The sequence below is a fragment of the Hylobates moloch genome, unplaced genomic scaffold, assembly GCF_009828535.3.
Source record: "Hylobates moloch isolate HMO894 unplaced genomic scaffold, HMol_V3 SCAFFOLD_8, whole genome shotgun sequence".
In the NCBI taxonomy this organism is placed as follows: domain Eukaryota; kingdom Metazoa; phylum Chordata; class Mammalia; order Primates; family Hylobatidae; genus Hylobates; species Hylobates moloch.
Window position 1 is genome coordinate 1,264,001 of NW_026652283.1, and position 25,468 is coordinate 1,289,468.

General features: G+C 38.3%; 1 protein-coding gene across 10 annotated transcripts in view; it reads left to right on the forward strand.

Annotated features, from left to right (window-relative positions):
* ERC1 (ELKS/RAB6-interacting/CAST family member 1) overlaps nucleotides 1–25,468 on the forward strand; it is a 481,205-nt gene that overhangs the window by 255,752 nt on the left and 199,985 nt on the right. For all 10 annotated transcript variants that reach the window (XR_009214662.1, XR_009214663.1, XM_058443362.1 and 7 more), the window contains one exon: nucleotides 22,361–22,521. Coding sequence is in view for 8 of the 10 variants with exons in the window: in XM_058443362.1 (XP_058299345.1) it covers nucleotides 22,361–22,521 (161 nt within the window). In the remaining 2 variants the exon portion in view is untranslated. The remainder of the gene's footprint in view (nucleotides 1–22,360; nucleotides 22,522–25,468) is intronic.

Genomic DNA, 25,468 nt, shown 5'->3' on the forward strand with positions numbered 1-25,468 from the left:
ATCCAAGGACACGTAGGGTGATGGCAAAGGAGATGGAGAGGTCTATTTGGAGATAGACTCAGCAAGATTTGCTGGTCGATTGCATGTTGATGATGAGGGAGAGGAGAGGGAAGTGGCAAGGTTGATTTCTACGCTTTTTCTCATGAGGATCTTTAAGTGGATGGTTGTCTTATTCCATTTAGTGTTGCTATAAAGGAATTACCTGAGGCTGGGTAATTTATAAAGAAAAGGGGTTTATTTGGCCATGGTTCTACAGACTGCACAAGAAGCATGATGCCCGCATCTGCTTCTGGTGAGGGTCTGAGGCTTCCACTTGTGTCAGAAGGCAGAGTACCTTTTATTCTTAATACAAACTACAATTCTTGTAGATTTACTGACACTTACTGATTACCTACTGTCTGCCAGTCACTGTGATACATAATTTCTTTGTAATATTATTCAGTTGTTAAACAACAGATTCTCAGATATATGTAATATTTTCTAGGTCGAAAACAAGTGCCAGTTCTTGTTGGGTCCTTTTTCAGAAGAGTAAAGAATGGCTTACATGTCTTAAATTACACGTTCCTTCTGAGTGAAGCAGTCCCTTCAACCTTACCTTCTTCCCTTGTCTGGAAAAATCCTACTTCTTCCATAAAACCTTTTCTGACCTTCCAAGTCTGAGTTACATGTCTCTCTCATGTTTTTGTTTTTCTTTTTGTTTGAGATGGAGTCTCACTCTGTTGCCCAGGCTGGAGTGCAGTGGCATGATCTCGGCTCACTGCAACCTCCGCCTCCCGGGTTCAAGCAATTATCCCTGCCTCAGCCTCCCAAGTAGCTGGGATTACAGGCGCCTGCCACCACACCCAGTTAGTTTTTTGTTATTTTTAGTAGAGATGGGGTTTCGCCATGTTGACCAGGCTGGTCTCGAACTCCTGACCTCAGGTGATCTGCCCACCTCAGCCTCCCAAATGCTGGGATTACTGGCATGAGCCACTGTGCCCGGCCTCTCGTTTTTCAACTGCACTTGTACTTAGTCCTGTTTTTTTTCTTAATAACACTGCATTATTATTACGTGTTTACTACCTATTGCTTCAAGAGACTGTCTCCATTTTGTCTCCTAGAATGAAAGCTCCTTGAGGGCAGGAGCTGTGTCTTATTTACTGTTGTATCCTCAATGTCTACCATTGTGCCTGGTACACAGTGGCATTCAATGAATATTTACTAAGTAATTAAATTATGATCGAATAAATGAAATTTGTTCTGACTTAATGTTTGCAGCATCACTATACTTACTAAACAACTTAGGATTTAATGATAATTTTATCATATTTTTATACTTACCTAAACAGTGTTTTGAAATGTTTTCTTTGTTGCAACTGCTTTTCCACTGGATTTGATAAAGTACTTCTTCATCTGAACAGAAGAACTTAAAGGTGTCAGAATTGTAGATTTAAAGAATTAGAACAGATATTTATGTGAAAGTTATTTACATTTTTTGTGCTTGATTTTAAAGAATGGTAGCCAGAGTGGAAAAATAAAATTTAGAAATCATTATTATCCCTGACCTGTCCTTCACTGGGAAAACAGAGAGCTTATATGTCTCAAAAAGTGAATGTGCGAAATTCTAGGCCCACTGTTGTTGACCTCTTAGCTGGTGGGAACTAGCTGAAAGTCTTATGTAGCAGTGAGCCTTCCACTCTGAAATACCAGGCCCCCATGTTTATGAAAACATGTAATAATTCAAAACATTCTGCAGAGTAGATATAAACTGATTAGAATAGTTTGAAAATCTTTTTGATCCTACGTTATTTCCTTTTAGTGGGACTGATGCTTCTGATCATCACTGGTAAATTTGACGTTAGGTTTTTCAAGATTTACCTCATCTTTCCCAGACTTGGAAATAGGTTCATAATATTATTAAGACTGGTTCATTTCATATAGTGCTGTAATGGGTTACATTTGATGGTTTACAGAAATCTCTTCTTAACATATCCTAAATTCATTTTCTTTGCTTGGTCTTATAAGTCTTAAACTGATTTCTGTGAGAGATTCTTGAAATGAGTAGCTAAGCAGTCCAAAGCAGTTACAGACACAAACGTTATTCAGAACTGTGTAGAAGCATTCTGTCTTACGAAAAATATATAGTGTTAAGTTGGTAACATAAACTGTGCTTGTAAAGCAGTTTACTGGTTTCTGCAGAAGTTCATCGTGTTTGGTCAATGCACAGATTGTAGATACTGTTGTTCAAAGATACTTCATTTTTAAAATGTAAGATGTTATTATGGAACATGATATTGGTAGGCATATGGAAAATATATTTTTAATGTTTCAGGTACCTAAGAGATATGACAGTTAAGTTCACAATCATTTTCTCTTTGCCATTGTGTAATCAGTTCAGTCTTTAAATCAAATTCTGTCAAGAGGAACCTAGTAGGTTTAATTGTAGACTCTTGCTCTGCTGTCAAGGAGTTTGATTCCCCTTTGTTATGGTGACTGGTTATGAAATCAGTCACTTGACAGACCCCGAAGTGAGACTGCTGGAAATACATCATGTCTGCCTTCATGGTGACAGCCGGTTACAAAACAAACCCCACCACAGCCATTCTGCAATTGACAAGGGACTTCAAAGGCCAACGGGGCTGCCACTTCAAAGAGAATTCTGCCATCTCTGGCTTGTTGAAAGAAGTTGTTAAATGGCTGTGCCCTGCCCTACCAGAAGTCTCCATGTTTAGAATTCTCCTTCTTTTGATCTTCGAAAGATGTATGAAATGACTTAAGTTAGAGGAATGACAAAGTCTAGTGATGGCAGCCCAGCATTCTGCATTTTGATCCATTTATTAATGGAAATTACCCAAATATGTTCTAATTACAGGAGGTTTAAAAACTCTATGTCTCAGAGAATGACTGTCCAAAAAAAGAGTTGAAATGTCCTAGTATTGTTGTAGCCACCTTAAAAAATCTGGAAATAGTGTGGAAGAAAATGAAACTTCAGTGTGTTTTTAAAACTTCCCATTTCTTCGTGTAATTTTTAACCCTTTTAATAGAATCAGATTCTGAATATTGATAGATTAGAAAACAACACAAATCTTTAATCATAGGATTAAATTTCATGGTTAAAACGGACATTTCTCCACTTTTAGTAACTCTGTACTTAAAGTTTAAAGCTACCTTGTACTATATTTAAAGTTATATTCATCCCTTTCTGCTGAATACAATTTTAAAATAATTATCTTGTGTTTATATTAAACAACAAAAAAAGCCTCAGTTTTAATAGAACCCTTAATAAAAGGTCAGAGTACTAACAGTCATCTTCAAGAATTACAAGGGAAAAGGCAGCAACATGAACTCTTTCTTTTAGAATACGCATAGCCCTAAAAGATGGAGTAATGTTTAGTATACTTGAAAAAGAAAGCAGAAAACTTTATAAATAATATAACAGTAAAAAAAAAAGTGGAGATTTTGTATGCGATATGAACTTGGAGTGTAAATTAGTTGCAATTTAAACTCCTTCTAAGTGAATGGCATAACCTTTTCCTAATTGTATGTTTTCTCTCTCATCCTATGTGTATAGGAAGATAAAGCTAAAGATCTTTAGATTCGTTTGCCCTGATCTCCTATTTTCTTATTTCTCTTAAAATTTCTCTTTACATAAAATTTTTAGAAATCAAGTTGACAGAAGCTTTAACAACTGTAACTTCCTCTATAATTTTGCCAGATGGGGTCAGTAGATAACTACTAAAGAAATTCTGAAGCAGAACTGAAGCCCCAGGAAATAACCCCATGACATGGTATGACCAAAAAATTCTCTAGAAACATGAGTAGTCGCTCTTCAAGTAATGCATTTGGATTTGTCTTTTTTTGTTGTTATCTTAGTTTCTTCCTCTAGAAAAACCTCCAGAAAACTTGATTGACAAAGTAGTACATGATAATACTGTCCTGGAAGTTCAGGAAGTATCTATGCCTTTAAATTTAGGCTCAAGTTTTCATTTTATTCAGCAAAAGGACTACATCTGTGTTTTCAAAAGTTACAGCTATGTGAAAAAATTAACTACAGTGGAAACAAACCTTTGGCACATCCAAAATTAAACCCCAGAAATGACTGCCAGAAGTCTATGGATACTGGTTTTCAAAGCAGAATTTTTTTTTTAGACGGAGTCTTGCTCTGTTGCCCAGGCTGGAGTGCAGAGGCACCATCTCAGCTCACTGCAACCTCCGCCTCCCAGGTTCAAGCAATTCTTCTGCCTCAGCTTCCCAAGTAGCTGGGACTACAGGCACGCGCCACCACGCCCAGCTAATTTTTGTATTTTTAGTAGAGACGGGGTTTCACCATGTTGGCCAGGCTGGTCTCGAACTCCTGACCTCATAATCCGCCCTCGTCAGCCTCCCAAAGTACTGGGATGACAGATGTGAGCCACCGTGCCCGACCAGACATGTTTTTATACCCTATACTCTATCTAAACTGCAGAACAACTTCTGTACCAGGAAGCACTCTTGGAGTCTATGTGGTGGATCTGTAACAAGGGATATATCATTTGCTTGTAATGAGTTCTTGGGGTGTTTGGCTCCTATTTCTTTTCTCCTACTGAGAAGTTTGATAAACCAAGTTATTGATCTATAGAAGCAGTCATCCAAGATACGGCTGAAAGTAAAGCCTTGGGAGCCAGATGGCTTCCTGCTGATTTTTATATGCAGTTTATATTCTCCTTGGCTGTGTCTTCCTGGATGTTTCAATGAAAGATATTTTTTTCTGGAGAAATGTGCACAGTGGGATTTATCCTATTCAACAGATAGTTTTTGTGTGTGTCATGTCCCAAGCCCTATTTTGACATTCAGTTGTCCCTTCCTCTTACCTCCACTCTCTTTAATAAATGAATAAAGGTGCAATAAAATTAATGTAAAGTGCTTTGGATTAGAAGTCAAGTGACGGGCCGGGTGCGGTGGCTCACGCTTGTAATCCCAGCACTTTGGGAGGCCGAGGCGGGCGGATCACGAGGTCAGGAGATCGAGACCATGGTGAAACCCCGTCTCTACTAAAAATACAAAAAATTAGCCGGGCGTGGTGGCGGGTGCCTGTAGTCCCAGCTACTCGGAGAGGCTGAGGCAGGAGAATGGCGTGAACCCGGGAGGCGGAGCTTGCAGTGAGCCGAGATGGCGCCATTGCACTCCAGCCTGGGCGACAGAGCAAGACTCCGTCTCAAAAAAAAAAAAAAAAGAAAAAAAAAGAAGTCAAGTGACGTGGATTCTAATCCTTGTTCTGTGTACTAACAGTGATTTGGCATAAGTTTTGTAATCTCTCCAAGTATCTGTAACCTCACCTAGATGGAAGAAATTATTATCCCCACAAGTATCCACTCACTACCTCACATTGAGATAAGTGTTTGCAAGGGTTTTAGTAGCTTATAAAGGCAGCATACGAGTGTTGAGCCTTCTTATGGCCAAAAATCACACACACACACACACACCAGACATGCACAGACATGCATGTATCATATATGCACATACATACACATATTATACACGCACTTACGTGATGTTTATGAGTTTCCCTCTTGGTGTCCTAGGGTTACAACCAGACATAAAATCCCATCCTTTTACTTTTCTCCCTTGGCTAATAGTATATTTTTGATAAGGTCAAGTAAGTGTCATTTTATTTGCTAACATTGTGTTTCTAACAACTGTCCAGGGTTATGTTGAAATAAATTTTCTCCACAAAATGTGTGTCTAATTAATGAAATGTCAACTTTATTTCTAGGTAGCAGTTTGGTTTTTTCACCATTGCAAATGAGAAGAATTAAAATTTCCAGTTAAAATGGCAGTGAACTTTTATTTTTGTTGAAAACTTAAGGAAAGAGTTTCAGTCTGTTTTACTCACATTATTTCATTTGATCTTAGAAGAAGGGCTGAATCCCTGCATTATCTGTTTTGTTTGCTGTTTTCCGAATAAAATGCAATAAATATTTTCTCCATTTGAGATGATCAGATTATTAGATTATTTCAACTAAGAAGGAAATTTCTTTCCAAAACCTGCACAAATTAGCCATTCAACACCTGCTTTATTCTATTGTCTTAACTCCCTAGCAAAGCAGGAAAAAAAAAAATGCCTTTTCAGAAGAGAACTTATCAGAGCTCAGAGTTACAGGGATGGTCTTTGTCATTCCACCTCTATTCATATTTCATTTCCTAAATTAGACATTTGTCACAAACCCTAATGAAATATTAAGAGCTCTCAGACCCAGACGCAGAAGAAAGCATAAAATGGTGGTTGTCACATCATCTTTGTTACTAGTGAGTCTATTACTGAGATTATTTCTGTCCTCCCTTCCTCCAGGAGGAAAGAAGAACCAGCCTATGTGTACCCAGCAGATCATTAATTTTTAGTGTTAATTGATTCCGTTACGGTCGGTTGCTGAAATAAGCAAATCTTGGGAGATAAATAATATTTTGCTGTCAAAGCATGATGTAGGCTGACTTAAAAATAGGAAAAATGAAATAATATTCTGCTGAAAAAATAGTTTGTTTTCAGTGCATTGATTCAGGTTTTTATTTTTTAGTTTTGATGCTATGCTGCGAGAGTCACCTAAATAGAATTGGCAGTGATGAAACATTGGCCCGTCTTAGCCTCTTTCTAACGTCAGTGGCACAAAATACTGAGAGTCATAGCAGCAGGGTGATGTTTGCTTTGAAAATGTGCATCCACATTTTATTGTGTCTGATTTTCAAGCCCTACTTAGGAATGATGAGTGCTTAGTACGGGATTTATCTGCCTAAGCCTTCTGAGTTGATTTTTTTAAAAAGAAAAGGAAAATTGAAATGGCTTGAAAAAGAAGCATTTCTTTCACACTGATATGTTTCCACTCTCTTTTAAAAAGAGTGGGAATGGGAATATTCCCCAGAGTGACTCATTAGATACCATTGTGGATGATTTTGGTGAACACTGATACATTATAGCAAAGCAGCACTTCAGTGTGTATAGCAGGATGGAATCGGACTACTGAGCTTGGGATCCTAGCTTTGCATTCTCTGTATGACCTTGGACAAGGCACTTAAACCCACTAACCTTGTTTGTTTTGCCATAAAAATGAGGTTAATAATGCTTTATACCCGCCATATAGGATCATTTTGAGGCTTTAATGAGACAATATATCTAAAGCACTTAGAACAGTGTACTTCAAAGTAGTCAAATAATGTAAGTAATTATTATTGCAATAACTATAGCTATTCCATGCTTATAAAATACTGTACTACCGGAATATATCTTGTCAAAGAATTACCATGAGTTGGCAAAAAGAACATACTGGAAAAAAGAGATTTCTAATGTAAATAATAGCCTAAAGCTCTCTTGGAAAATGTAAATTCAAATTTTCATCAGCAGTGATTGTGAGATCCCCTAAAGGAATTTCCTAGGAAAGGATGATAGAATTTATGTATGTAGGTATATATGTATATATGTTTTCACTAATACTTCAAAAATGCTCCTCAACCCAAGAGCTTGTTACCTTTTTTTCTTCGTAATTATAAAACAGAGAGTAGGTTTTAATCTGGAATTTTGTTCTAGTCAGGGAAACCAGTGGACTTCTCAAGTGACAATCTGGCTTGCATGATGACTGCTGAACCTCTAGATAATCATTTTGTACCACTCCCTTTTTCTTCTAATTGTTTGCTTCCTGTGGAGACTTATGCCGTTTACTCTCCCGAGAGAGTGTAACAAGATTTTCCATACGCGTCTTGGAAACTACAGAAAGTGTATTTCTCCTGGTTGTGGAACAGAAGAAGGTGGGAAACTTGGAGAAGCAGAGGCTTTGCCAGCCTCTGAAGCCCCCTGTTGTGCTGCTTTCTTAAGGAAAATAGGTCTATGGTAAAGTCATAATTTGTTCCCGTCTTATTCTGAGCAAAAGTTTATTAGCTTGTGATTTAAGCAAACCATCTGGTCCTGCTGGCACTGCACACTGTCAAGCCCCGTGCTTTCTCCTTAATATGTTACTGGAGGCAGTTAAGTTACATATTTGAGTCCCAGCTCTGGCCTGAGCTTTTCTGCGTTTTAAAACGTCTGCTTTTGAAAATTGTGCTGTGACCTGGAGTATATTTTTAAAGTGTGGATAATTTCTTCATTGTTTAGTGTAGGGTTTATCTCTTCTTTTCTTCTGCTCATCGGTCTTTACCCTCGTTTCTCTGGCTGTACCCAGTGCTGTACAGCTGCTCATTGGTAGGCATGAAATGGAACCAGATGATTCTAGCTGGAAGTGTTCTCCTGGATTGTGGAAACGTAACAGAAAATGAAGTAATTAAATTTGACTTTGAAACTGTTTCCCTGGCTTAGAGCCAGAGAGCAAATCAGATGATTGATGGGAAATCCTGGTTTATGGTACCATTCTTGCCTTGAATACCAAAATGCCTTAGGACTTACTTGGATATATGTATAATCTGAGGCAGAAATACTTTGAGGGTCTGACACTCAAATGGTTGGGAAAATTAAGCAATCTTTAAGAAAATGATTTTACTAACAGAAATCTGGAAGGTAGAGATTTTTAAGTTTTTCAACAATATGTAATAGTTGTACGTATTTATGGGGTACATGTGATATTTTGATATATGTATACAATGTGTAATGATCAAATCTGGGGAACTGGGGTATCCATCACCTCTAACATCTATTATTTCCTTGTGTTGCAACATTCCAGATCTCTTCTAGCTATTTTGAAATTCACAATAAATGATTGTTAACTGTAGTCTCCCTACTGTGCTATTGAACACTAGAACTTACTCCTTCTAACTGTATTTTGTACCCATTAACCAACCTCCCTTCATCCGCCTCTCTCTCCTACCCTTCCCAGCCTCTGGTAACCACCATTCTGTTCACTACCTCCATGAAATCGAATTTCTTCTAGCTCTCACGTGTGAGTGAGAACAAGCAACATCTGTCTTTCTGTGCCTGGCTTATTTCTCTTAACATAATGTTCTCTAGTTCATTCGTGTTGCTGCAAATGACAGGATTTCATTCTCTTTATGGCTGAATAGTATTCGTGTGTGTGTGTGTATACATACCACATTTTCTTTATTCATTCATCCACTGATGGACCCTTAGGTTGATTCCATATTTTGGCTATTGTGAACAGTGCCACAGTAAACATGGGAGTGCAAATACCTGTTTGATATACTGATTTCCTTTCTTTTGGATATATACCCAGTAGTGGGATTGCTGGATCATGAGAGAGTTCTATTTTTAGTTATTTAAGGAAACACCATACTATTTTCCATAGTTGCTGTACTACATTCTCACTAACAGTGTATGAGTGCTCTCCCTTCTCTGCATCCATGCCAGCATTTGTTACTTTCTGCTTTTTTGATAATAGCCATTTTAACTGGGATGAGATAGTATCTTATTGTGGGTTTTTTTTAGGAGTAGTTTGAGGGAGAGACAGTGTCTTGTTCTGTTACCCAGGCTGGAGCGCAGTGGCGTGATCATAGCTCACTGCAGCTGCAAACTCCTGGGCCCAAGCAACCCTCCAGAATGGCCGAGACTACAGGTGTACACTATCGTGCCTGGCTAATTTTTTGTAGAGATGGAGTCTCACTCTGTGGCCTAGGCTGGCCTCAAACCCCTCCCTCCTGCCTTGGCCTCCTGGAATTACAGGCGTGAGCCACCACTCCCAGCTTCACTGTGGTTTTGGTTTGCATTTCTTTGATGATTAGTGATGTCAAATATTTTTCATGTAACTTTTGGCTATTTTTATGTCTTCTTTTGAGAAATGCCTGTAGAGATCTTTTGCTTATATTTTAATCGAATTTTTTTTTGTTTTGGATGTAAGAGTTTTGAATGAAGGGTAAAATGTGTCAAACGACAGACTTGATGCTGGGGAAGTAACTTTCACAGAAACAATTGAAGATAGTCAATAAAATTGCATTTATATGTTGGCAAAAAGGTAAGAAATTCTCAGGTCAGGGGATGAACAGGTAGGGAATTCAAAAATAAGTACTTGATAACTATTGAACGTTGGGTTTTATATCTTCATAGGATAAAAGAAAAGATCAAGGCAGCCCAAGATAGTCAAGTGGGAAACCAAATCCCTCTCACCCTTTTATAAAACAAATCCACAAAGCCCAAAATTCATTCTTTGAAAACACCAAGAAAGTCAACTGGTCTTTGGTGAGACTAAAAGAAAAAAAGAAAGATGGCACAATGAACAATATTTATTTTAGAATGATAGAGGGTTCACAACTACTAGTCTTGTAGGTGCTAGAAAGATACAAAGATATCTTTGCCAGCACATTTGAAAATTTAGACTAAATGACCAAATGCCAAGAAAAATTGAACTTAGCAAAGCCAGCTAAATATGAAAAAGAAAACCTGAGAAAAATGAGGCATTAATAAAAATTTTTCCTACAAATTTCAAGCCCAGAGATTTATATTGGTAACTTTTGGCAAATATACAAGGAGCAAATAATTTCAATCTTAAACACAATTTGGAAATATAAAAGAGAGGGAACAATCACTCAACAACTTATTTAATAAGGTTCACATAACTTTATATCAGAACTTTACAAGTTAGTACAGGAGAAGAAAAGCTTAGGCCGGTCTCAATCCTGAACGTGTAGAAAAATTCCTAAACATAATCACCCCAATTCAAAATTAGTGTACACAAGAAAAATGTGCATGAGCAAGTTTTAATTCCAAGAGTTCAAGGTTGGCTTAACAGTAGAAAACTACTATAATCCTGGCTGGGTGCAGTGGTTCACGCCTGTGGTCCCAGCACTTCGGGAGGCCAAGGCGGGTGGATCACTTGACGTCAGGAGTTCAAGACCAGCCTGGCCAATGTGGCAAAACCCCGTCTCTACTAAAAACACAAAAATTAACCAGACGTGGTGGTGCCTACATGTAATCCCAGCTACTTGGGAAGCTGAGGCAGGAGAATTGCTTGAACCGGGGAGACGGAGGTTGTAATGAGCTGAGATCACACCACTGCACTCCAGCCTGGGCAACAGGGCAAGACTCTGTCTCAAAAAAAAAAAAAAAAAAGGAAAACTAATTACTATAATCTACCACAGTAAAAGATGATAGAAGAAAAGTTAAGTGGTCATCTCAAGAAATGCAGAAAATTTACATTCATTTATAATTTTCAAAAATTCTTAACTACCTAGCAATACAAGGGAATTTCCTTAACTTAATAAAGGGTATCTATTAAAAATTACACTACATATAGATAAAACTTATAAAGGATTCTTTTTAAAGATAGGAATAAAATAGAATGCATGCTTCACCGTGTCTGTACAGCGTTGTAGTAGTCATTCTAGATTATGCAGCACGGCAAGTGAAGGAAATGAATATTGTAAGAATTACAAGAAAAGAAAGAAAACTATCATATTTGTCTATATAGTAAACTTCAAAATCTGTCAGTAAGAGCATTTAAGAAGACTGCTAGATACAGAATCAATATAAAAAATTCAATTTCCATAATCTGCACTAAACAGAAAATTTACATTTTTTGTAAAAACGATACTATTTACTAGAAAATTAAGAAGCATATAAAGTACCTAGGAATAAATATTATTAGGCTGTTTAACATTTTAATGAGAAAAATTATTAAACTTTATGAAAGATATTAAAGTTCTAAAAGTATATCTAGTTCATTACCTATTCTAGAACAGCACCTGGCATACGATAAAATCTAAATATTTTTGCAGAAGTTCAAGAATAGCTAAGATGCTCTTGAAGAGAACAAGCTGAGACTTATTTTATTAGATATCAAGCCTTATAAAGTGATAATAATTAAGATAATGAATGTGGTATTGGTACAGGAATAGGCAAAAGAGTGAATCATAATAGTGCAGAAATATCCATGCTTATGAGTATACTTGATATATATCAAAGGTTAAGATAGAATAGATTTTTAAATAAATGGTACTGCACATTGGCTATCCGTATGGGGAAAAATGAAATCAGACCCCTGCCTCATACCGTATACAAAAATGAATTCCAGATAGATTAAGGACTAAACATGAAAAGCAATATTTTAAAACTCTTACAAAGTTTATCAATCAGATATCGTATAACGAACAACCACAAAATATCGGTAGCATATTGTGGTGGTTAACTTTATATGTTGACTTGGCTGGCTACAGGGTGCCCGGATACTTGCTCAGACAGTATTCTGGGTGTTTCTGTGAGGGTATTTGGGGATGAGATTAACATTTAAGTCAGCAAAATTGAGTAGAGCGGATTGCCCTCTGATGTGGATGGGCCTTATCCAATCAGTTAAAGGCCTGAGTAGAACAAAACTCTGATCTTTCCCAAGTGAGAGAGAATTCCTTCTGCCTAACTGCCTTCAAACTGGGACATTGGCTTTTCCTTGCATTCATTCAGACTCAGACGGAAACCCTGGCTCTTCCTGGGTCTGGAGCCCTCTAGCCTTCAGTCTGGAACTATACCGTTGGCTCTCCTGGTTTTTCAAGCCTTTGGATTTGGGTTGGAAGGGTCTCCAGCTTGCCAGCTCACCCTATAGATCTTGTGATTTATGAGCCAGTTTCTTATAATGAGTATTTACACATATACACTCTGTTTCTCTGGAGAATTCTGACTAAGGTACATATAATACCAAGCATTTATTTCTCATTCACATACATGGAGGGTGAGCATGGTTGGCTCTGAGTTAGGTTTTAACTCGGGTGGCTCTGATCCACGTGGCTCCTTCTAGGGCCCAACTGAGGGGCAGCAGCTATGCAAAATGTTGTTCTCCTGGCAGTGGTAGAGATGCAACTCAGCCACTCAGACTGTAAGCCTCAGCTTCTGTCAGATCTGCAAACATCTCTTTACCCAAAGCAAGTCACATAGCCTAGCCAAAGGTACTCAGGGTACTTTGCCCATCATAAGCCCCTAGCAAGGATATAGATGTACATTTTTATTATAAAGGAATGAATAATTGAGACCACTAATTTAGTCTACCAATGAAACCAGTATAAAAGTGGGAAATATGACTTTGAGTACAAGAAAGGATTTGTTAAACAGAATGTAAATGTCACACATTCTAAAATAAATGTCTGATAAATTTGAATATATTAATATATGGTATGGTCGTGCATTGCTTAACAACAAAGACTTTAATTACATCTGAGAAATTCATCGTTAGGCGGTCTTCCCTGTGCAGACATCATAGAGTGAACTTACACGAATCTAGAAGATATAGTCTACTACACACCTAGGCTATATGGTATAGCCTTTCACTTCTGGGCTACAAGCTTGTAGAAAGCATTACTGTACCGAATAATGTAGTAGCACAAAGGTAAGTGTTTTAGTATTCAAACATCTAAACATAGAAAAGTACAGTAAAAGTACAATATAAAAGATTTTTTAAAAGATAATCTGTTAAGGAAACTTAGCACGAGTGGAGCTTACAGGACTGGAAGTTGCTCTGGGTGAGTCAGTGAGTGAGTGGTGGGTGAATGTGAGGGCCTAGGACACTTCTATACACTATTGTAGACGTTATAAACACTGAACACTGAGTGAGTGGTGGGTGAATGTGAGGGCCTAGGACACTACTATACACTATTGTAGACGTTATAAACACTGAACACTTAGGCTACACTATGCTTATTTTTTAAATGTTTTTCTTCCTTCAATGATAAATTAACCTTCGCTTACTAAGCTTACTTTTTTTGTTTGTTTTTGGGACGGAGTCTGGCTCTGTCACCCAGGCTGGAGTGCAGTGGCGTGATCTCAGCTCACTGCAAGCTCTGCCTCCTGGGTTCACGCCATTCTCCTACCTCAGCCTCCCGAGTAGCTGGGACTACAGGCGCCCGCCGCCACGCCCGGCTAATTTTTTGTATGTTTTAGTAGAGACGGGGTTTCACCGTGTTAGCCAGGATGGTCTCGATCTCCTGACCTCGTGATCCGCCCGCCTCGGCCTCCCAAAGTGCTGGGATTACAGGCATGAGCTACCATGCCCAGCCGCTTACTTTTTTATTTTATAAACTTAAAATTTTTTTAAAGCTTTTTGACTCTTTTGTTATAGTATTATAGTAATAACTTAGCCTAAAACACAAACATAGTGTACCGCTGTACAAATACATAAATAAATTTTCTTTATATCTTTAACCTTTTTTCTATTTTAAAAAATTTTTACTTTTTTATGACCTTTTAAAACTTTTTTTCCCAAAACTAAGACATAAGCACGCCCGTTAGCCTATGCCAACGCAGGGTCAGGATCATCAGTATCACGATGTCCCACCTCCAGATCTTGTCCCACTGGAATATGCCTTCAGGGACAGTAACACACAGGGAGCTGTCATCTTCCTAGGATGTCAGTGCCTTCTGGATACTTCCTGAAGGACCTGCCTGAGGCTGGTTTACAATTAACTTAAAAAAATAAGTAGAAGGAGTATACTCTGAAGTAATAAGTATAGTACAATAAATACATAAACCAGTAGCAGTTCATTATCACTGAGTATTGTACATAATTGTATGTGCCATACTTTTATATAACTGGCAATGCAGTAGGTTTGTTTAACCAGCGTCACTACAGACACGTGAGTAATGCATTGTGCTACAACATTGTGATGTCAGTAACATCACTAGGCAATAGGAATTTTTCATCTCCATTATAATCTGATGGGACCACCATCATACATGTGGGCCATTGTTGACTAAAGCATTACGTAGCATGTAACTTTATTTCTGATTATCAAAAACCAGTAGAATGGAAAGAAAAAGCCATAAACTGGAAGAATAAATTTGCTACACATGTAGTTGATAAAGGGTTGTTATCTAGAATATATGTTCATTAATATGTTTATAACTCCTTTAAATCAACAAGACTAAGGAAAACAAGCTGTTGGTGGTGTGTGGGGATAGATGTGGCTAGGAATTTGAAAGAAGAAGAAGTATAAATGGTTCCTAAACAAATAAAACGTGTAACTTCACTGATTATTATTTAAATGATTAAATACTTTGACAAAAGATTAATTAATAAATTTATAATGAAGATTTCTATCAGGCTGGGTGTGGTGGCTCATGCCTGTAATCCCAGCACTTTGGGAGGCCGAGGCGGGCAGATCACCTGAGGTCAGGAGTTCAAGACCAACCTGGCCAACATGGCAAAACCCTTTCTCTACCAAAAATACAAAAATTGGCCTGATGTGGTGGTGGGCACCTGTGATCCCAGCTACTTGGAGGGCTGAGACAGGAGAATTGCTTGAACCCAGGAGGCAGAGGTTGTAGTGAGCCAACGTCACACTACTGCACTCCAGCCTCGGCAACAGAGCAAGACTCTGTCTAAAAAAAATTTATGGCCGGGTGCGGTGGCTCACGCTTGTAATCCCAGCACTTTGGGAGGCCGAGGCGGGCGGATCACGAGGTCAGGAGATCGAGACCACGGTGAAACCCCTTCTCTACTAAAAATACAAAAAAAAATTAGCCGGGCGTGGTGGCGGGCGCCTGTAGTCCCAGCTACTCGGAGAGGCTGAGGCAGGAGAATGGCGTGAACCCGGGAGGCGGAGCTTGCAGTGAGCCGAGATTGCGCCACTGCACTCCAGCCTGGGCAACAAAGCGAGACTCTATCTCAAAAAAAAAAAAAATTAATTAATTAATTAATTAATTAAAATAAAAAATATTTATATCATACTGCTGTCACCTGAACCCACTAATCAATGTTATTGTTAAAAATGGGAAAGAAAACCAGTTATGTATCTCGTGTGATATACTATGACTACACAGCCTTACTTATGAAATATTACTGTCAAAAAGACCGAAAATACTGAACGAAAATCTAACGAAGACTTAACGCCTTTAAATCTTTCAGTTTACAAGAAAAATGAGGACAAGAGGAACAGATTAAATGGCACCATTAAGAAATAGTCAACAAAGGCCGGGTGCGGTGGCTCATACCTGTAATCCTAGCACTTTGGGAGGCCAAGGCAGGCAGATCGCATGAGGTCAGGAGTTCAAGACCAGCCTGGCTAACATGGCAAAACCCTGTCTCTACTAAAAATACAAAAATTAGCTGGCGATGGGGTGGCTAAGGCACGAGAATCGCTTGAACCTAGGAGGTGAAGGTTGCAGTGAGCTGAGATTGCACCACTGCACTCCAGCCTGGGCAATAGAGTGAGACTCTGCCTCAAAAAAAAGAAAAAAGAAATAGTGGAATCCAGAATGTGGCACATAGTACAGGACAAGTGACCCAGTGTCATCAGGAAGTTAATGCCATTAAGAAATTAGAAGTATGAAGTACTGGGGCATCTGTCCAAGCACCATGTGTTCAAATGAATATTCTTTCCCCATTGCATTGGCTTAGTACCCCTGTCAAAATTATGACCTAGAAAGTTAGGATTGATTTCTGGACTCTCATTTCTTTTCCATTGATATCTTTGTCCGTCATTAAACCAGTACCAACCCAGAAGCTTTGTAGTATGTTTTGAAGTATGAGTACCCCTCCAGCTTTGTCTTTTTCAAGATGTTTTTGGCTATTCTGGCTCCTTTTTATTTCTATGTGAATTTGAGAATCAGCTTGTCAATTTCTGCAAAAAAACGACAGCTCAGATTTTTATAGAGATGATGTTGAACCTGTAGATCAGTGTAGATTATGTTGAACCTGGAGAGTATTGACCATCTTAACAATATTAAGTCTTTCATCCACAAGCATAAAGATTCCATTTATTTAAGTCTTTCATTTCTTCCAACAGTGCTTTGTCATTTTCAGTATATACATCTTATATTTCATTTGTTAAATTTATGCCTAGATATTTCATTCTTTTTATGTTATTTTAAATAGAATTGTTTTCTTAATTTCATTTTCATTGCTGTGTATGGACATACAGTTAATTTTTGTATATTGCTATTGTGTCCTGCAACATTTGAACGCTCATTTATTGTAAGTGATTTTTAGTGGATTCTTTAGGATCATTCTGTGTGCAAGAGCATGTCATTGTAAACTAAAGACAGTTTATGTCTTCCTTTCTAATGTGGATCCTTTTAATTTTTTATATGGCCTAATATCCCTGGCTATTATGTCTAGTACAGTGTTAAATTGAAATGATAACAGTAGATATTCTGGTCTTGTTCTTGGTCCTAGTCTTAGAGGGAAAACGTTCAGCCTTTCATCATTAAGGATGATGTTACCTGTGGGTTTTTCATAGATGCCCTTTATCAGTTGAGGAAGTCCTCTTCCATTCCTAGTTTGTTGAGTGTTTTTAGCATGAAAGGGTGTTAGAACTTGTCAAACTCTTTTTCTCCATCGATTGAGTTGATCATAGAGTTTTTTTCCTGTATTCTATTAATACAGTGTATTATTAATGTGATATCCAGTAGCCTTGAGTCCATTTAGTGCTGCTATAAAGGAATGCCTTAGGTGAGGTAATTTATAAAGAAAAAGGTTTCTTTTGCCCACGATTCAGGATGGCTTGAAAGTTCAAGAACCGGTATCTGTACCAGGTTTGGGCCTCAGGGTGTTTCCACTCATGGTGGAAGGTGAAGCGGAGCCAGCTTTTGCAGAGATCTTATGGTGAGAGAGGGGGCAAGACAGACGGGGTGGTGCCATGCTCTTTTTTAACAACCAGGTCTTTCTCAGTGAACTAATAGAATGATAACTCGTTCATCCCCGAGGAAGGGCATTAATTTATCCATGAGGGATCCGCCCCACGACCCACATAACTCCCACTAGGCACCCCACCTCCAACACTGGGAATCAAATTTCAACATGAGGTTTGGAGGGGACAGATATTCAAAGCAGGCCAATTACATTGATTCATTTTTATGTGTTAAACCACCTTTGTATTCCTGGGATAAATCTCAATGTTTACATGTTTGTTGGGTTTGGTTTTCTAATATTTTGTTGAGGATTTTTGCATCTGTATAGGAGATATTCCTCTGTAGTCAATTAGTTCCCTCCCTGAGTCCCTCCCTTCCTTCCTGGCTGGTTTTGGTATCAGGGTTTCTGTGTCCTTTTGCCATGATCCCTATTTCTCTTGCTTTCCAGCACAAGATGTACAAAGTTCATCTTATAAATTTCCTGCACCAAATCTGGACTCAGTCATTTTTCTAAGGAGCCTGTTCAGTGTAATGGCAAACCATAATCTGGGTGGTAGTGTGGTCAATTGTTTTTGGCTTCTGGGAGGTGAATACACAGGTGTGTGTTGGCTCTTGGTTCTGGGATATTCACATACGGTGAGCCTTTAAAAAAAAAAAAAATGCATCGGCCATGCGCAGTGGCTCACGCCTGAAATCCCAGCACTTTGGGAGGCCAAGGCAGGCGGATAACGAGGTCTGGAGATCAAGACCATCCAGGCTAACACAGTGAAACCCCATCTCTACTAAAAATACAAAACAATTAGCCAAGCGTGGTGGCATGCACCGTAGTCCCAGCTACTCGGGAGGCTGAGGCAGGAGAATTGCTTGAACCCAGGAGGCGGAGGTTGCAGTGAGTGCTCTGTCTCAAAAAAAAAAAAAAAAAAGCACATCAAAAAAGCATAATGTTGGATGAAAGAACATGCTGTTTATATGAAGTTCATAAACTGATAAAAATAATCTGATTTATTTTGGCATATATACATTAGAGGTAAAAATAAAGACACGTAAGGGAATAAGTAACACTAAGAATGCTGATTACCTTTCATGGGAGATTCAGCGGGATACAGTTGCAACTGCATTTGCAAAGCTCCTGGGTAGTAAGTATACAGATGGGTGCTTTTGCTCTTGATTCTAAAATACATGCATATGGTAGGCCCCTTTTTTTGCATGCAATATTTTACATTGCTTATTCATAAAATTTGAGGTAGTTATATGCAATATAAAATATTGTTAAATCTTTTTTTGTGGGAGACAAGCCACCCAGGTGCCGAGGCAGGAGACGAAAGGCACAAGCTGTTCCAGTATAAAAAAGAAAATAATTAGAATAATAAAAGTTATACTAGAAATAGGATATAGATATGATTATGTATGAATATTGTAAATCATGAGCTTGTAGTGTTACTCTTTATTATTATAATAACCTCAGTTCTATAATTATAACCTAAGAAAATACCAGGCCATACAGAATTAGGAGCTGAAGGGACACTGTGAGCAGTGACCAGAAGACAAGAGTGTGAGCCCTCTGTCACGCCCGGATAAGGGCCGCTTGTGGGCTCCTTGGTCTAGAGGTAGCGCCAGTGCCTGGGAAGGCACCCGTTACTTAGCAGACCGGGAAAGGGAGTCTCCCTTTCCCTGGAGGAGTTAGGGAACACTCTGCTCCACCACCTCTTGTGGGAGGCCTGACGTTATCCAGACCTGCCCGCAGTCATCCGGAGGCTTAAACGTGTCTCTGTGGTGCTGTGCTGTCAGTAGTCACGCTCCTTGTCCACTTTCGTGTTCCGCCTGTACACCTGGTTCCTCCGCTTGGCAGTAGCAGAATTAGTAAAAGTATTAAAGTCTTTTGATCTTTCTGTTAAGTGCGTACAAGAAATGCTGACGTGTGCTGTCCTTCCTCCCCGCCTCAGCTACTTTAAAGGGAAGCTCCCGCTGTCCAGTGGACACGTGACTTGCTTGACCCTATCTATCATTTGAGATGACCCACACTTCTTACCTGCCCCTTGCCCAGAATACAGTAAATAGCAGCGAGTGCAAGCATTCGGGGCCACTACCGGTCTCCGTGTCTTGGTGGTAGTGGTCCCCCGGGCCCAGCTGTCTTTTCTCTTATTTCTTGTCTTATGTCTTTATTTCTACGATCTCTCGTCTCCGCACACAGAGAAAACCCACAGGCCTGGTAGGGCTGGGCCCTACATTTTTTCCTACAATTTATAAGTATTCTTTAAAGCTATAATATTTTGCAAAGTAGGTAGAAAGTTTCTTCTAACCATGACTTTTGAAATTCTTCTCTATCTTCATACTAATAAAAATGAATTTTAACCATTACAATGTATGCAAAAATCGGTTGCATATATATATTGTAAATGAAAACATGAAACAGTAAAGACTTTATAAGAATAGAAGAATATTCTCATGACCTTGAAGTGGAGAAAACCTTATTCAGTATATGAAAAGCTCTGAGCATACAAGAAATATAAAGGAGAAAATTGATTAAACGCCATTAAAATTAGGAACTGCTCATTATTACAAGTGCTTTAAATAAATGTTGGTATTTTCACACAGTGGCATACCATACAGTTATGATAATTGCATCACACAACCTGGATGAATCTCACAGATAGTACACTGAGTTTAAAAATCTGTAAAATTATATACTACATAATTTCATTTGTATAAATTAAAAATAAGCAGTGAAAATTAATCTAGAGTGTTAAAAGGCAGAATAATCTTTTACTCCAGTTACTCTTTATCTGGAAGGGGGATATGCAGGTAGTTTCTGGGGTACTGGTAACGTTTAGTTTATTGTTTTATGTGCTGATTACATAGGTGTGTTCACTCAGAAAATTCTTAAAGCTGTATATTTATTATTTGTGTATTTTCCTATGTTTATTTTGTATTTTAATAAAAAGTTTCCCAAAATGTTTAAATGCATAGGAGTATATATAGAATGGGCTTCCATTTGTGTGGAAAAAGGAGGAATAGGTTATTTGTACATGCTTGCTTGTGTATATGTAAAATATCTGTCCAAGTTATGTAAGAAAGTGACAATGTTGGTTGCCTGGAGTGGCAAAAGACAGGATGGGAGGAAGATTTTTTTTAGATCTGTTTAAGTTCATAAAAGATGGACACATCCTATGCTTTATGTGTTGGAGCTCCTATAAATGATTCTTATCCATTACTGACTTTATGTTATAAAAACATAGCTTGGTGTATTATTTGTACCCAATTTGAGATAAAATTTTACATGAATTAAACTGGTAAAATGGAATCAATGGTATATGTTCATGTAAAGCTTGCAGATGTGTGAATACATATCCCAATATATTACATAGCAATATATTCTCTTTGTTTGTTTGTTTAGTAGAGACAGTGTTTTGCCATGTTGGCCAGGCTAGTCTCGAACTCCTGACCTCAGGTGATCCACCCACCTCGGCCTCCCAAAGCGCTGAGATTACAGGCATGAGCCACAGTGCCCGGCCGTAACAATGTATTCTTATGGCAGCTGGGACTGTGAGGGTGCTGTTAGCTGAAGACATTTAACTTGCTCACTTCTGGAAGGATAAAAAAAAAATTCAGGTGCCAAAAAAACTAAATGCATCTGCTTACTGTCACTGTTTAACAGCTGTTACCAATCAACATGGAAACTTTGTTTAGGTATGAAGCACTAATTGCCAAGGGTCAGTGAAACAACTTTGATTTGTCATGCTGATTTTTGACTCCAGGTTTCTCTGTTTTAGCTTCACACAAATGGGGTTTATGTAGGAGTCAATGCATGTCAAATGCCCCACCTCAACCTGCCCTACCTTTTACTTCTGAAAAGACTGGCTATTACCAAGATTATCTCTTGGCAATTAACAACCTAACATAGACTCTTGTAATTGATGCAGTTGGCTGTTTGATTACATTTGCTTCTGAGTTAAAATGAACAGGTTTATTTAAATAATTCTGATTTGGTAGCCACCTGGAATAAGTGGAAATTACTGATAAAGTACTTACCTTGCTCTGTTAGTTTCTTTTCCTTATGTTTTAGCATTTTGTCTTTCTTCTCTGGTGGTTTTTTGTTTGTTGTTTTTCAGGTCTGTTTCTGTCAAGGATTTTTTTTTTCCATGTCATTTTTAAAGCATTCTGTCTCCTTTCTATCTGGTACATATATATGTGTGTGTGTGTGTGTGTGTGTGTGTGTGTGTGTGTGTATGTGTGTACACACACATACACACACACACACACAACTATATAGGTATATAGGGATATATTTCCTTCCTGCCTTCCTTAGAAAAGAAACCCTACCTACCTGGATTTAGAGCAAGAAATTGTCTGATTGAATTCTAGCGGTTTCTTTAAAAAGAAATTCTTCTTAATGATGTAAATAGGAAAATTTTAGTTTAGAGGACTAAAAATTATTCATCTACGTATAAAGGAAATCTGTTATTTGTCAAGTTTATGTCTTTTATTTCCTAAAATCATTCTGTATTTTTTTATATTTATATTTTTATTGTATTATTTCCATGGAAATTTCTGGGTCATTTCCAAAGAACTTCCTTAAGAGGTATTGTCTGTGGCAGCGTGCAACTTCTTAAACTGATGACTCGTATGCCCTTGCATATATTAAGTTCTTTCTGACCTAAACTGAAAAGAATTATACTGTAGGGATGTTATTATCTGCTGTATTGATTCTTGATATATACATACACATATCTGATCCAGAAAGAGTACAGAATTTTTAATGTGTTCCTGTGTCTCTTCAATTTTCTGGACCCAGGAGTTGCCTGTTACCCAGGTCCTCTGACTTTAATTGATCAAGATATTCTATTTTTCTCTTTCCCATATTTATGGTAGGTGGAGGAATTACTGATGGCCATGGAGAAAGTAAAGCAGGAACTAGAATCCATGAAAGCAAAGCTGTCCTCCACTCAGCAGTCTCTGGCAGAAAAGGAAACTCACTTGACTAATCTTCGGGCGGAGAGAAGGAAACACTTAGAGGAAGTTCTGGAGATGAAGTAAGTGTTTGTAGTCTTATTCTTCAAGCATATGCTTAGTGGAAATACCTTTTCTCCCTGCATTCATCTTCTGGCTCTGTTTATTACCCCAATACACTTACTTAATTTTAATGCTAACTTGTGTTTCTCACTCTCTAGAATAAATTTGGTCAAAGGTGGAACAAATCCTGATCATATAGAAATATTTTTGGTTCCTCTTTAATGAATTTTAAATCCTCTGGCTTATACATATCTGTGTGTAATTACCTCTCTGAAATTCCTAAAATCTTCTGGAAAGTTCAGGCAAAATGGCGAGCTTACTGGGGAAGAGGGCTGTTGGTTCTGAAGTGGTAGGAAGACTAGGCAATTTTTAAACACATTTTTTATTGTAAACATTTCCAAAGGTACACACAAGTAGAGAGAATGAACCCCCATATACCTGTCTCCAAGATTCAATACTTAGCATTTTGACACACTGGAAGCCAAGTTTTAGAAAATTGTCATTTTTAGCAGAACTTTGCTATAAACATTTTCCTGCTTCCCCCACATTTTGTAGGTTGCTGAGACTATAAGCTGTTGTGAAGCATGTATACGTCTGCTAATACATAGTAGATGTTGCGTTTTCTTCTCAGTGACCTTCTGTTTAAAACAAACGTCTCTTTTGAAAATCCAGTTGTACCCTCTCATTTACCATTCCTAACCCTCCCCCTTACCTAAAGGCCCTACTGCTATTTTACTGAAACCAAGTCTATCCTGGGATCCCTCAGTTACCCTCGTTATGTCAGCAGTTATCTTTATTTTTGTTATCTTCTTTTCTGTCTCAGAGGATAGGTTTTTTTCTCCTTCATAAGGACAGAGTCTTATTTCTGTCACAGATTTTAAGTCCCTGCCTCAGCAGCCTTTCGCTGTCAGTTCTCTCTCACATAGTCCTTGCTCGCTTCTTCTCTGCATAAATGCACAGTCTGTCTTTGGCCTAAAATAAAATTTTTTCACTCCAACTAGTGCTTTAAACTGACATCAGTTTACTTTTCTGCTACTTTGAACTATCAATAAACTTTGAGTACCTGAATAATAGAGCTGTACAGAATCTTGCCATGATACCTTAGCATGAATTCTCATGGGACATGATGATTGCGATATTGTGACTGCAACCCAAGAATATTGAGATGTCCTCTGTGCTTTCACATTCTTGGGCTATAGTGCAAGGCTACGAGATTCTATCCTTTTAGAAAAGCATTACAAGTGATATCTCTTGGAAGTAATGCGTAAGTGAAGCCGGAAGTGGATTGGCATGGGGGAGAATTAAGAGAGGTTAGAGTTCCGAGTAGCATCATGAGAAAAAAGCTTGCAAATTTAAGTGGAGAAATTTAAGTCCTCCCTGTGGCTGTTGGCAATGACACTAGATTCTTCACTCTGTAGTCGTTGGAGGACCCACCATATTTTAAAGGTTTAAATTATTCAATTATTGATCATCGAACAAGTAAAAAGACTTAGTCTACCTAGAGAACTTGAGAGGCAGAAATATGAGGGGCATGAAATGTGCAGGGAGACTGAAACATGCATATGTGTGACTCTGGAGCTAGAATAAGACAGTCTTCCCGGAGGAAAAGGTACTTGGCCCATTTGTATAGAAAATTCTTCAGCAAAGCACTAGAATAGCTTTGTTTTCTGGAATAATCCTGACCTCATCAAGCCAAGAGAAATGAATTAATAGCTATTTTCCATTCCTAGTGTATATTAATGTAATATTTGAGCGTCTGTTACAGATAAATGGTGACCGTAAGTTTGGGGAGACATAAAACGGTTCACTTGGTAGCCTGCCAGTGGTGCATTAGAAACATTTGCGTTGGTTAGCCAGCCCTGAAGAGAAGGAACATTTTTATTGGCAGATCCGACAATGGTTCTTCTCTTCCTTATGCTGTGGTTTTGTTAACCATTACTTTTATATTCTGCTTTTATGTTAGCCTTTTTCCCTTAAGAAAGAAAGGATAAAAGGGAGCAGGGGGAAAATAATAAAATAACAACTGTAATAACTGTAATAAATTTTAAGTATCAGTTGAGGTCATAAGGGTCACTGTTAAGAATTGTGGATGAGCTAGTTCATTCAACACTGCCCTGCATTCAAACTCCTCCTGCAGTCCCACCCTACATTTGAATTCCGAATAAATTTTACAAGATCCATTTTTCATTTTTAATAAAATTTTTATTAAGCTGTGAATTTGACTGCCCTGACAACTGGTTTGTTCAGGGAAGCAGTGGCAGAGCTCTTTGGTTTCATTGAGAGTTTAGAGCTATTCAATATGTAGCCTCCTATATGCAGGCAGTTAGTTGTAAGTCATTTAAAGAATGAAACCAACGAGGAGACGTTAAACAAATCACTATGCTCCTTGGGAGCTTAAAAAATAAATAAATATGATTTAAAAGATGATGTCAACACAGGTGAAAAATGAAAAATACGAGAATCTCCTGAGCTGACTAGACAGACATGTTTAGAAGACTGGTCTTCTCTGGCAACAAGTAAAGCTGGCGGCGAAATCCAAGTATCTCTGTGTTAAATTATATACTCATGAGATGCTTTCTGGCCAAAAAAAGGTCTCCCAGAAACAGAGAATAAATTTTCATATGTACCTAAGAAGAGTCCAGTACTAAATTCTGACATTTAAAAAATTATTGACTGTTAAGAGAGAAAAGTAGAGTACAATTGTGATTAAGAGAGCTGTTAACAAGCCGGGCACGGTAGCTCACACCTGTAATCCCAACGCTTTGGGAGGCCGAGGCAGGTGGATCACCTGAGGTCAGGAATTCTAGACCAGCCTGGCCAACATGGCGAAACCCCGTCTCTACTGAAAATATAAAAAATTGGCTGGACGCGGAGGCTCACGCCTGTAATCCCAGCACTTTGGGAGGCTGAGGCCGGTGGATCACAAGGTCAGGAGTTCGAGACCATCCAGGCCAACATGGTGAACCC